The sequence below is a fragment of the Haliaeetus leucocephalus genome, unplaced genomic scaffold (assembly GCF_000737465.1).
Source record: "Haliaeetus leucocephalus isolate CR32 unplaced genomic scaffold, Haliaeetus_leucocephalus-4.0 Scaffold992, whole genome shotgun sequence".
In the NCBI taxonomy this organism is placed as follows: Eukaryota; Metazoa; Chordata; class Aves; order Accipitriformes; family Accipitridae; genus Haliaeetus; species Haliaeetus leucocephalus.
The window spans coordinates 3,162,885-3,176,875 of NW_010973428.1; the positions used below are offsets into that span (position 1 = coordinate 3,162,885).

General features: G+C 37.2%; 1 protein-coding gene across 2 annotated transcripts; it reads right to left on the minus strand.

Moving 5' to 3' along the window:
* Positions 1 to 461: 461 nt before the first annotated feature.
* FBXO30 (F-box protein 30) lies at positions 462 to 13,479 on the minus strand. Of its 2 annotated transcripts, none has more exons than XM_010584503.1 (3): positions 13,372 to 13,479; positions 4,254 to 6,345; positions 462 to 3,385 (listed from the first exon to the last, which is right to left on the minus strand). In XM_010584503.1, exons 2-3 carry the CDS (start codon positions 6,327 to 6,329, stop codon positions 3,182 to 3,184), a joined length of 2,280 nt encoding a protein of 759 aa, XP_010582805.1. In that variant the 5' UTR covers positions 6,330 to 6,345; positions 13,372 to 13,479; the 3' UTR covers positions 462 to 3,181. The 2 variants fall into 2 exon arrangements, with proteins under 2 accessions (XP_010582805.1, XP_010582806.1); XM_010584504.1 differs by lacking the exon at positions 13,372 to 13,479 and adding an exon at positions 6,800 to 6,853.
* Positions 13,480 to 13,991: the final 512 nt, after the last annotated feature.

The window sequence follows — 13,991 nt, forward strand, 5'->3', positions numbered from 1 at the left end:
AACAGCTTTCTATGGAAAGCTTTACTAATGAGACAATACACTGAAAATGGTCTTCGCAAACCAGTAGCATGTGTATCATATTGATCAGATTATCTTTCCAATTTATTATTCAGAAAAAACAATTAAAACAAACCTACAACATACAATATGAGTCTTCAGTGTTACGTAGTTAAATCTTTAATTGTAAAGGAAATCTATGCTGCATAATAGACCAAAGCAATAGAAATGGGTGTACAGTCTAAAAAGGAATGACTGATCTTCATACTGAAGTGAATGTGAATACATATTAATCACTTCCAAGTTACGCAATGTTTAAATGTTTGTAAATAGATTCCTTTATGTAATTTGGTTTTTTTAGTACTTACTGGAATCCTATAGGCAGACATTGAGCACCACATTTGAACGCTGGAAGGCTGGTGATAGGCTTTAAAAAAAAGTACAATCATACTAAAAGAGAAACTCCAAAAGATTTATTAGGATTTCAACAGACATTGCAAAAAAATATTGCATAATGATTGAAAACATAATATTTAAACATAGTAGCAATGTGGTATCAAGTAAAAGAAAGACTGGAACAGCTGTCTATATATGCTGTAAGGAAGATGTACCAGGAAAGGGATACGACATTTTTAAAATTCAAGGGCAGATGTGAACAAGCCACATTTTGATAGACTGACTATACACCACAGAAGTTTTACAAACTGCATAGCAGTGTAAAAAAAAAAGTTTTTATCCTAACTATATTGTATTCCTGCGTTTGGAGCAGTTTACAAGGCAGAGATTTTGTTCACAACATTGATATTTTAATAGCTCTGGATTCTCATTAAAAATAGACTAATTATAACAAAAAAAAGCCTGTATCTACATTTGAAAACAAAAGTGCATGTATTGAGAAATAGTGTTATTTCTTAAGAACACCGAGTACTTAAAAAGTTCATTTTAATAGATCAATGACCGATACTTTAGATGTAGATCTGCACTGTGCTACAAGTGAGATTCTACCAACACCAGCTCCTCTAACTGAACTCCCTCTTCTCCTAAGCGACTGAGACACATGCCTGCCTACCATACTTACCAGTGTTCTGGGTAGTTACAAAGAATGCTGAGTACCAAAACCACCACATTGCTGACTAAAAAAATATCAGTAACCCAAGACAGATGTTTTAAAGGAGATTTAGCCATAAATGCAAGCATAAACTCCTCAACATTCAGGATCCTTCCAGTCACACAACTACTTTTAAACACTGGAGAGCAGCAGCAAGGAGCCATTAGAGCTAAAAGACAAGAACTGATAAAAGTCTGTCTCCTGCCTTGTACTGAAGAATTTGTGGGTATTGAGCACTTCAGTGCACTCAGAGAACAGGGGCGGGGGGTGTGTATGTGCGCATTTAAAATCCCTACCTAAAACCCAGTTGGTATAGTCAGATTTGTACATGAATCTAGACTCTCTTTTCCAGATAACTGTGGTAACAGCTAAGAATTACTGCAAATATTGCTAACTTCTGTAGAGGGTTTACTCCTTTCCTCTCTCCAAACAAAAAAAGATAAAGTGTGGAAAGAGAACATGTAGTTTAAAGATCCAGGCAGAGCTTCTGTTTGAGCTCTTGTAATTTCAACTCATGGCACTGAAGAACTAGATTTATTTTTTTCCTGGGCACCTGTAGCACTCTGGATTGGAAAAGGCAGCGAGTGTTTAGCTGGACTGGACCCAGAATGAGAAATGCACAGGTACCAAAGTTGTGAACTGCAGCCAGACTAGCCATAAAAGTGTCCAGTACAGAAATTACGAGTAACAAATTTAGCCATTTTTGTAAACATGTCCTCCTTACCAATCTCTTATTTTTTCCTATAATGGAAATACGTACTGTATTTCTTTGTTCCAAGCTCTGGTCTGTTTCTGTTTTAGCTTTGTGGCACAGTTGCTAAGTGCAACAGGCTAGAGACACCAACATTAATATAAACAAGTTGGAAAGTCAGTTCAAGTTATTACAGTTTTGCTATACCAGGCCATTTTTTGTAACAGGTATTCTCTGTTCACAAATGCTTTGTAAGGTCTTTTATTATGGAAGACTGGAAGCAAATTGGAGTTGTTCATTTAACAGATGTAGTTGAACATACATTTCTGATATGCCTTATGCAATTAACAAATCATGTCTCATCTTATGAAGATGATACATTTGCTATACATACCAGTAATTTAAAATGCTCCTCAAAAAAGCAGCATTTTTATAGACAAATTAACAGAAAAGGAGACAATACATCTCACAATACCATAGAACAAGTAAAGCCCTTTCATTAGCTGCATTATAAATTCGTAACTGTTCATCACATACTTTGCATTTCTGACTGCTCAAGCAATTTAACCCTCAGCCAACTGCAGGACAAGGAAAAACATTTTCAACATTTTATATCGATGTCATTGTAGGTGCGAGAGTAAAAACTAGTATTCCATGTTTTTAGCTCTAAAAGTTTTGCTCCCAAAAGTGAAATAACTGTTAATAGTTCAGAAGAAAAATAATCATTGTTGACATGTCAAAAGGAAGTTGTAATAAAAATTAAGCTGCTGCAAATCTGAGTTAGCTTAGATCATTCCTAAAAAAAATTTTTTTAAAAAAAGCTGATCCTAGATCACCTGTTAACTAGGAAGAGCACTAAAACACTGCTTTCATGAGAAAAGATGTGCTTAAAAGCTGTGTTTGAGAAATCTACTATAAAGTTTTGAATTCTTCCTTGTCTTTCAAATATTTGGATTATAATCTGTTAAAAAAAATAGACCAAATACAGAAAGTACATTTGGTCAGGATTTTGTCTCACTACAATTCAGTGTTTCCTATCTAAATGTGCATACCATTTAGAGGCCATTTTTGAAATGTTATCAGTCAACAGCAACATGGGCACCAGTGAATCAGAAAACACCTCAGGATTTTGTTCTTAAATTATATAAGTTAGATAAAACTACCCTGTCCAGCAAGTTCCGAATTTTTCAAACGTTAAGGCAACTTTCATTACTTTCCAGCTAAACAGTATTATAAAAAATAAATGTCACTTCAAACCTTATATACACAGTGACAGAGTAGATTTAGCTAGAAAGTATCTTTAGTACATTAATAAAGTGTCACGTAATATTACCGAGGTTATATCAGGTGCTTGAGTGTATGTGCAATTGGAGTGGTTGCAATATTTAAAGTACTGGTTTCAAAACAGAGCGCAGTGAACGTCCTTCTTTAGTGAGTTCTCGTGTTACACACATACATGGCAGTGGAACAGCCTCCTCTCTTCTCTCTACAGCATTATAGCTACATTTCTTCAAGTGGTCAGCCATGCTTACGATGTCAGCAAACTTCCACTCGTTCACAGTACAGAAGGCTGTACTGAAGCGCCAAACCTAGAAAATAAGTTGCACTTAGGCTCAAAATGTTTTCAGATACCTGAACTTAGAGCAGGAAATTAAATGTTTGTGCTAGAATACTTTCAGGCAATGTTTTGCATTTACTATAAATCATACTGAAAATCAACATGACAAAAACATACAATGCTAAATTTTGTATAGTCAGTCCCAGGCTGATTCAGATTCCAAGTGAACTCTGAACACTGGGAAGAAAGACAGGCCATATTTTTTGTGTCTACAAAGTAGATGCAATCAGAAGTTAAATGATGAAGTATCACATGACCAGTCACTATGATCTGTTTCTGAAATGATCAACTTCCGCAATTCCAAATGATTGCTGCAGATACTCTGCAGTTTGGGGGGAGGGGCTGGGAAATGGTGAAAACCGTACTATACAAAGGTCGCTCAAAGGTTTTAAGAATTGTTTACATACTTAAGGCACTCAGTATCATGGCAATGGATAGGATCTCAACAGGTTAGCAAAAATTAAAATTGCTGTAAACAGTATAAAGACAGCAACTTTGTAGGCAACTTTCCCACTTTCATGGAATATTGATATTAAAGAAAACCATGAAGTAATCACTTAATATTTTAAAATCTTGGGAAAAACAGAGATTAATTTATTTACATCAAGTAAAAACTAGACAGACACTACTTCAACTTCTACTTCTTCAAATGTGGAGAGGACTTAACCAACCTGCTAGCAATTTTCACTAATTTTTGTTCGATACGACAATCTGTTTCTTGAAGGGATATTACATCAAAAAACAGTAATAACAATAGTGATGAGGGAAAATATTAAGGGAAAAAGAGACATGACCAATTTAATACCTTCCCTTTCACCTTCAAAATAAAAATAACCTACCTTTTCTTTTATCTGCCAAGAAGAACGTCCATCTGGGTACTTTCTCTTCTCCCAAAGCAGTATCACCATTCCACGTGCTTGAAGCAAGCTTCCACACACATCTCTCATTAAACGTGACACTCTTGAAAGCTGACATAAACTAAAGCCATCTAGAAAACTAGCAATGTGCTGCAGAACCTCAAAAGGTAGACTACTCAGATGGTCATTGTGTAGTCCAATTAAGCAGCTTTTTGCTGGTTCTACTAATACTGTGGATATACAAGGCTGAACTCCAAATGACCGTAAGTGGCGGTCATGAATAATTTTTGCCCCTTGTGTCGAAGGACAAAACCTTCGTTGAGAATATGTACACCCATAATATGCCAAAGGACACCTCTGCTCCATCCAGCCATTAAGGCCAGCATGAATGTCACCATGCACGTTCTTAAAATGTGATGAAAATTCATTCCTCCTAAACAACTGTCCACAAACAAATGTAAACATTGAACGCTGTTTTGTTTGGTATCTAGCCACATATTCCAATACCAAATCCAGACCAAGGGTCTGGAATGGACTTGGATTTGAGAGCTGCGGGTTGGCATGATCACATGCAGAAGCTGAAGCTATTTCCCCCACCATTGTATTTGTGGCCAATATAGCAGATGGGAGAGAAAATGTTTGGGTCCCAAAGTCAACGTGATACACATCGACAGTGCGACTTTCTGATATCCCCCTACCTCCGGGAGAGTCTCCTAGGCAAAACAACAGAGCTGCAGTGATTAGATCAATCCCCTGAAGACCCATAGGATCTTCTGTTATTTCCAAATCTGATGTATCAACAGCTTTGTCTTCTTTTGGTGTAGACCAATAGTGGTTAACAAGGAATTTGTATGATCGATGCCGTAAAAGTGAAAACGCATCTATGTTTCTCAATCTTTCTTGCTCTACTTGTCTCTCTAACATTTCTTCTTCGTTAGCATTATGGGGAAGTAGTACATGATTAACATTGCCATTAACTAAGTGATCAGCTGATATTACTTCTTTAAGTTGTGCTGTTACAGGGAAGGAGCTGCAAGACTGTAATGCTTCACCATCATGAGATGCAGTACATTCACCATTTGCTACACTGGATGATTTTGAATTAGATACACCAAGATCTTCATTCTGGTCCAACACCTTTGAACATTCATTTTCTACATGAAAGCCATTACACAAAAGCGAGGAGTTACTGAGGTTTAGATTTAAGTCATGTTTTTGCACTATATCGTAACAAATATCACTAGAACCATTTTGTTCCATTTGTGAATTTTGACTCAGGCTATCGAAGTTAATTCCCCCAACTGCTCCTATGTTATCTTCATCTGGATATTCACGGTCAGACTTTTTATCCTGAATAATGCCATTAGAAGCTTGTTCTTTAATCTCAGTATCTTCTTTCATTTCATGTGGTGAAGTGCAGAGCCTTGAACTTAACATATTAATGTCCCTTGTAGCAGTGTTCAGGATATCCAGAGCAGCAGCTAAACTCCTCGTTGTTTCTACAGTAGCTTGATAAAGTGCACCATAGGACTCTTCATCTACAGGCATCAAACCATTTGAATGCACTGTATCTGGGGCACTTGATTTGACAGAGGTTTGCTCTCTGGATTCTGGTATTTGATCACCCGCTTTTGACATCATAGTTGCTACTTTAAGTGATTCTAATAACATGCGCTGGTCTTGAAGGGCTAAAGCCATATCTAGCTGCTCCACTTCATCAACATCTTTACTCAGATTTTCATAAGATTTTCGGTCTGCGTAACTGACTGGCCATCTATTCCACTCCATGGTACAACATACCACACTTGCAGGACAAACTTCTAGATGATCAGCAATTTTATTTCGGGCTACTATGAAAGGACATCCAAAGCCACTATTCAAACAAGGCACTCTTTCAAGTGGACATAACATGCGATGTTCCTCAGCTTTACATGAGTGAAAAACTGCTCCACAAACCAATGGGCAGCCAATCAAATCACAGGAAATGCCAGGCTCTGGTCTGGTCATACAACGACGGCTGACACAGTTCACACAGTGTAAATGTTGATGTTCCTCCATGACTGTAAATCCAATTCTGAGTGAAGAGAAAGGAGACAAAAGCATAGAATATGAACTCAATATTGTTAATATTTACTAACTATTATTTGCAGTTTTGCATCCTCTACGTGTACAGAAAGATGTATGTTAACACAACGTGAACTGATCAGTAGCCATTTTAAGAGAACAAGTATGTGACATTTTATCTCAAAGAAACGGTGTTTAAAAGTTCACCTGAAAATTAATGATACACATTTGTATCAGAGTTCAAGACATAGTCTATGCATTTATTCACCAGGTATAATATACGCAACTTAGGTAAAAATGTTGTATAATCCTTCCCTCTGGAATAGCTCTTTTTCCCTGCCCATTGCAAATGATTCAATGAAAAACAAAGCATGATCGTCGACTAGGGCTACTACCCAAAATCATAAACGATACAACTCTACAGAGTAGGGAGACAAAATAAAGGAAGCCAGATTCATCCTCACCTCCAGTTCTCTAAATTAGACAGAGGCAATCTATTCCCTGGGCTGCTTGCTACCACCTAAGCTTCTGACACCCTCTTCATGCAGTTCTGTTTAAGGCAATCTGCAGCCTTCTGCCTGTATCTCAGTCCCTTGTTGTGTCCCATTCTCTCCCCCTCCATCCGTCTGACAGACGGCAGTCCTTTACAACAGCTCTTCACTCTTCTTTTTTTCTTCACCTATAGCCTATAGCTCCTCCCGTATTTTTATAGTAGTTGTTGCACAAAGGTAGCAATTATACTACACCTTAAATAAGTCCTTTTATTTCATTGAAAACTTTTACATAAAACTTTACTACCCAACATGGTGCTATCTACACCTCCAGTTCAAGCCACAAAAGGTAATTTTTTTTAATGCATCCTATGGCCATCCTGATTACAATACCAGCAGTTCAAAGTGTAAGGGTAACACAACAACTTTATATAACAAGGCCAAACAGCCAGAAAAATCCAAATAAAATTAATTGCATAATCTATTATAACACCTTGACACACACACACCAAAAAAATCAATTATTTGTTGTGGTATGGAGGAAAAAAAAGAAAGAAAAAAAAGAGAGAGAGTAAACTCTGCATCTTTGTACCATACTTTGAGAAGTTCTGGAATAGCTCACTAGCTGGAGTGCAGGACCATGCAAGTGACCAAGCTCTCCCCTATGCTCTAACAAACTCCCTCTCAGAAGTGATACAACTAGGGATTACCCTTCAGAAACATCAGAAAATTACTTACACAGAGCCAAATCTCAAAATACTGTGTCAAAAATACATTGCTCAGTTCCATCTTTTCCTCACTCCCCACCCTCCAGCAATTTTCTTGAAAAATAAAATGCTTACAGCATTCAAGATTAATAGAAATGGTACCTTATCTTATTCTACTAGGTAACAAGTGCTCTCATGCATTTTCTTCAGACTAAACACTTTGGTTTTAATGCTTTAAAACTTCTTAAATTAATACTCTAAACTGTAAAAATAGAACTTAGTATTATTCCTTTTGATCAAACTGAAGGTAAGAGGAAAGAAAACTGCCTTTTAGACACCCCACTTTTAATAATTTAAAGCATTTAAATAGAAATCTATGTGACACTTCACTCACTTGTATTCTTTTAATGCTTTGAAATTCATGCCAACTTTAGGCAGCAATCAGTCCTTATCCCCCCATCCGTCGTAATTCGGATAACTCGAATATTTTAGCCACCCACTCTCCTGAACACTTCTAACAAAGAAGCATATGTGCTACACTTGGCAGGCAAAAAACAGCTGAATTTTCCTCACCATACCTTAGTATTTATATACTGAGTAACACGTAAGTTTCAAATAAATTGTCAAGTGCATCAGTCACTGAACTCAGTGACTGACTGTGTCGCTGAACATTTTAGCAAACCTTTCTGGCACACGACCTGCTTTCAACCTGCGTATTACATCAGATAGCATATACTGCAAAGAGCTGAAACAGGTTCAGTAAAGAATGAAAAAGAGAAAATTATTTTACTTCTCCAAGATATTTTTAGTTCTTCTGGCAAAGCCCTCTCTAAGTAATTCCTGCCAAATACAGCAGCCTACCTGTTGCTAGACCAAAGAAAATTTCAGAGTTTTGCATCAATACTGAAACCAAACTCTTGTTTTCCTCAAGGCAACAGGTGAGCAGAGATCAAAAGGAAGCTCTCGGGTTATGTGTGTATTTTAAAGCACTTAACACAAAACAGAAATAGCCCTGAAAAAGACAATTGCTAGTTTATAATGCAAGAGCCCTCATAGAGCCCAGCCCTTGCTTCATGTGTCTAAACACAGTCCTGCTCCTATAAAACAAGCAGTCTGGTAGCAGCAAGGCTTAATTGAATCAGCTACCCACAATTATGTTTTAAAATAAAGAATTTGAAAAAAAAATTGTTTACCTACTTTGCAAAATGCTATGCACCCTGCTCACTTTAAGATAGCCAGAAGTGAGCCACTTCTAGAGCAGAAGGCAGGTGTGATAGCTAGCGCACACCGCTATGCTAGCACTGTTCTAGCATAGCAGGCCCACATGCAGACAGCCCAGAACACAGTCAAACTGAGCTCGTGTTTGCCTGGACCATTTATGTAGACATACCCTAAATTAGTCAACCATCATTAAATACTATCTTTAAATAGCCTATGTGAGCTTACACAGAAGAACATTCTATTAAGACAGTAAACCATCCTCCTCCCTAGCACACTATCTTGGACTTTACAAGTCAGACTGTGAAACCCGAGTTGCATGATGATACTGGCTTTTGTCAGGCTTGTGGACTCCTTTTCACACATCAGCTAATATTCATCAAAACTTAATGATTTCGTAAGAGCCAATGAAATCTTGAAGTGTGTAAGGAGACAAAACCTGGTGAAAACAAGTATCATTAACAGACAGTATATGAAAGCCAGAGCAAACACTAAAATATCATGTTTTACCAATAGGTAGATGCTAATCTAGTTCTATAACAGATGCTTGCAATTGCTTTTATAAAGAAGCAGTTATGCATGCCATCAATTAAATAGCTGAAGTAACCTCTCAGTTTCCATAAATAAGAATTTTATTGGTCACCGAGAAGTTTGATATCAGTTGCCATTTCTCTTAAAATTCAAATCCCTTGGCTCCTTTGCTAAATATATCGTTTAAAATCTCTTTGGACATCAGCAGGACGTTCACTAAAATGCTGTGTCTTGCTTACAAACCTTAATTTCACAGCACCTGTTGCAGAACTTCAATTTAGTCAGAATGTCACATTTTATTTATAGCTTACTACAAAGTCCTTTTATATATATTAAATGTCCTTTTCTGCATTTTTAATTTTAATACCTGGGCTTCAAACTCAACAGCTGTTTTGGGCAGTCATGAGTTCCTGGACTGCTTGAACTAGTTAAGGCTTTTGATATAATTCAATTATCAAACTGCAAATTGAGTCCAAAGGCAAAAAAACCAAATGACCCCTATCAAACTGGTGGAATAAATGTGTAAGACCTCAAGAATTAGCACATTCATTAATCAACAAATGGTCACCACTCATTCCATTTTGTAAGCTAACTTTGTGAACCACAGAACTTAACACTTCTTTGATTCATCGATTAAGAGCATCCACATATGAATCATTTTCTTCTGAAGAACCATAACCACTATATCACTAGTACTACACTGAGAGCAAGAACCACCCTCTTCCCAAATATTGCCTTGTAAAGGAAAAGACTGTTGGGTAAAGGAGAGATAAAGAAAATTCTTGCTGGAGGTAACAAAGTGCTTTCATTTCCTCTCATACAGAAAATTGAAACGGCTAGTAAAGAGTGTCATTGCTGACCTGAAGAAAAAATACCTGTCATTAAAATATGTACCAATAATATTTACAGTGTTTATACCCCATTGTGTTCCTTGCCACAATTTGGTGAGAAGATAGAGTGTCAGATCAATGACTATAGTAAGAACAAACAGCTGTCCTTTTCTTATAGTGTAGTGTCAGCAACTAGCTTCAGTTCATATGAGATGCTTAAGTACATACACTTGACTGTTACTAGTAGAGAAACCTAAAAATACATGCTGTTCCAGTGAGGTGACCACTGCTCTCAGAATTTGTGCAATCACTTGATGTTATTGTACATACTATACAGTCAGCTGACCAAATCAGCCAGAACATGCTTTGAAAATCTGTCATAATTAAAAGGATTAAAATTCCAGCTGCTACAGCCACATGATTTTCAGTTGCTGTTTTAACACAAACATTGAAATAGCATAATAAGGATTTCAGTCACCACACAATACTTCAGCTCTCACTTTCTTCTACACCACAAAGTATAAGGAGCTGTACTTAGTATTATCAAACTCAAAGTCTGCTTACTTACTCTCCCCTACTTTGGTACCGATAAGATAGGAAATCACAGCAACTATTACTGCTACTGGAACCCTCCATTACTCAGCCACCTTTCATTCAGCAAACCTATACAGCTCAACTATCTTTGAGACTTTTCCCTCTACCAAATTTGACTAAATGGGCCAACAGGTTCTTAAATTACTTACTCAAGGAAGTAGAAGAACAGAGAGACACAAGCAGTACTACAGGTTTAAACTCCCAGGAGCATCCAAATCCACCCACAAGCAGCCAAATATATGCAAATCATTCTAAAAAAATTCCCTTTTGTTTTGGAGATTGTAGAAGAGACTGCCATATTTCTGAATCTTCCACCTTTTGCCCAAGTCTCTGGCTAAAAGAGTGTCTAACAAGTCTGGTAAGATGCAGAAACTTTCAGAGAAGAAATGGCCAAGTGAGAGAGAGATTTAAGTCACAGGCGGTTAAGAAAAGGGGGTAAGGAAAAATACGGGAAGAGGTAGAGAGCAGTATAAAAATAAAAAAATAATTAAAAAAAAAAAGAGAGCTTTAGAATATTCTGCCAAAATAGAATTGGCATCACTATAGATAATTATTGAACAAGCTATTTTGTTTTTCTATATCCTACCATGCATGGGAGAATATCATTCACCTTGACTAACAGGTCTAACTATCAAATGCTTTAAACAAGCTTTGCAGTCTTCTAGAAGGTAAGCTTTTCTTGTCTTTTTATCCTTATCCTGCACAAAACGTATAACAATTTTTGTATCTAAAAACCAACACCTCAGTCTAATACTACAATAGCATGGCCGCATTAACCTATGTTATGTATGTCATACTTCCTTTTTGGGTTTGGGGGGTTGGTTTGAGGTCCTTTTTGATTCAGTTTTCAAATAACCGATGAAAAACAGGAACTGGAGGTTGAGCAAGATGTCTCTGTCACCACTGCAACTGGAGAATGGCAAGTGCTACCACTAGTTGCCATCCCTGCTTGAGGGTGCTCTAACTCTACTCCTCAAAACTCCACAAAGTCTAAGGTTAAATAGCCCCATCCTGAGGCTTCTCTAAAGTCAGCGCAGCCATTGGCCTCATATTTGGGAGCTGGGTGCCTCAACTCCTGCTTAAATGTGTCTCCATAGCATTGGGAAGGCAGGAAACAGGGACATACAGCAAAGTTAATCTAATGCTACACTAATTTCCAACTACTTTTTAAAATGGTAAATTCAAAAGAACAACAAACAACATTACAAACTGCTAGTTATTAACATGAAACGACATGACTAAGAGGTGACAAATTTAAAGGGATGTGCTTCAGTTGCACTGGTAACAGACTAGTACATGTGGCCATATTTTAATATCTTATATACTAGACAATTGTTCTTTTTTATACTGTTTTTCTGATTTGAAAGAGAAGTTCCTGACAGGAACTTTGTGAAGCCTTTTATTTCTTCAAACTAGTTTACATCAGACATACTTTAGGAAGTAGAATCCTTTCAGATGCCACACTTAAAATCTCAACCCTACGGGATATAAATTACCACCCTCCCCCACTGAGTTCATCAGGACAACCCTGGATTCTGTTACAACTAGGCAGATCAGAGAAGTTAAAACGATATTCAAAACATTTGGATAGATGAGTTTTCACTGCATTCTCAAACATAAATTCATCCACAACAATGAAGAGTGCATCTTCCCTGCCTGGTACTGACTGCACATATTGGACATACTAGAATGAGCTTACTTTTTTTTTTTTCTTAATCCCTGAACATGTGAGAAGGAGCTTCAATTACTAAAGCCCAAACTACTATACAAGTAGTATCCTACTTCTACCATTATCATCATCGTCCACAGCAATTTGTATGTATTACACAAAAGAGGCAGAAAAAGGTCAGGCTCAGACCATGGCTTCTTACTGAAAACAAAAACAAAATACCCAACCCAAAACAAACCTTAGGGGGATGCATAGTTCTGGAAAGATTCTAGTTTTATCAGTGATCTAGCATCGAAGGAATATGTACTAACTGCTTTTTGAAGCATAAATTAAAGTTATCCATCTGCCTCAAAAACAAACCAGACCAAAACAGAAAGAAACTTCTAACTACAGAAAATTATTGAGCAGTAGAATTATAAGGACGTGCAACTTTTTTATGTCAACCTTAAAAAGAAAAGCTTTTCCATGTCTACTCCTGCCCCAAACACCCTATTACAAGAGCTGACCTGTATTTTGCATTCTTCTGAGTAACACTTTAGGAGTTCCCTTCTCCCTAGTGGCAAACCATCTTCCTCCCATTCAGAGAATTGAGTGAGGTATTTCCTCCCAAATCACTGCAGCCAAAAAAAAAAAAAAAAAAAAAATTCAAGGGGAAAATAACCCAAAGCAAAACACTGCTTTGACTGAAGTGGACCTTCCACTGATGCCCCATGTCTGGCTTTGTTCCATTTTAGAATAGAAGCTCTGATGGAATGACAGAACACTTTCTTCTATCACTATTAAACTCTATGAGTGTTAAAAATGAAAACCAAAACTACTAGGCTTTTCCTTAGAGTACTTTTGTGACAGATCTGCCATGCATTCTTGTCTCCTTGACACATTCCCCAAAGAAGAAACCCAAAGGCCTCAATGTGCCTTTGGCCACACACTGACACAGGACAACCACACCAGGAACAGCTACACTTGCTGCATGGCTCAGGCACAAAAGCACTCTACCTGTTGAGATGGTGACAGGGCAGAATCAGCTACAGAGCCAGTAGATTTCATGTGTAAAGCACTTCTGAACTTGAACTCAGTGCGACTCCTTGATTGCTGCAGACTCTGCAAGAAATGAGATCAGAAGTAAGGTTTCATTCCAGGTGTACAGATTGCTTTCCATATGTACAATCCCCTCTGAAAAGGTCATGTGCTTATGCTATCCGGAGCTACAAATTTGAAATATTTTGCAGGTTTTACGGAAAAAATAAACAAGTTTTTAATAGACTTTGCAAGAGCAACCTAAGTTCTGTCATTTTAGCTTATTGCTAGCACTTAGTCACACTAGATGGTTACCTATTTATATTTAAGGCTAGAAGAGATTATTGAAAGTTATTACTCTGACCTACTTCACTTAATTCTTCGGTTTGGCCCACCAGGAACCACTTAAGAAAAAAACCCCAAACTTGAATTAAAGATTGCAACAGCTGAAGAACTAAAAAAAATAAGTAAAGTTTGATTCTTTTACAAACTGCATTTTAGTCTAGTTAACATTTGTCCGGCTTCAGTCTTCAGACACTAGAACTTATTAAGCAGTTGCTTAATATTAAAAAGCTCTTTAGTGTAAGGAGCTGCTTCTT

Coding starts and splice junctions, on each gene's coding strand:
- FBXO30 (XM_010584503.1), bottom strand. CDS start 6,329: ATGGAGGAACATCAACATTTACACTGTGTGAACTGTGTCAGCCGTCGT. Junction 3,386..4,253: donor CTTGGCAGATAAAAGAAAAG/GTAGGTTATTTT, acceptor CTTATTTTCTAG/GTTTGGCGCTTCAGTACAGC.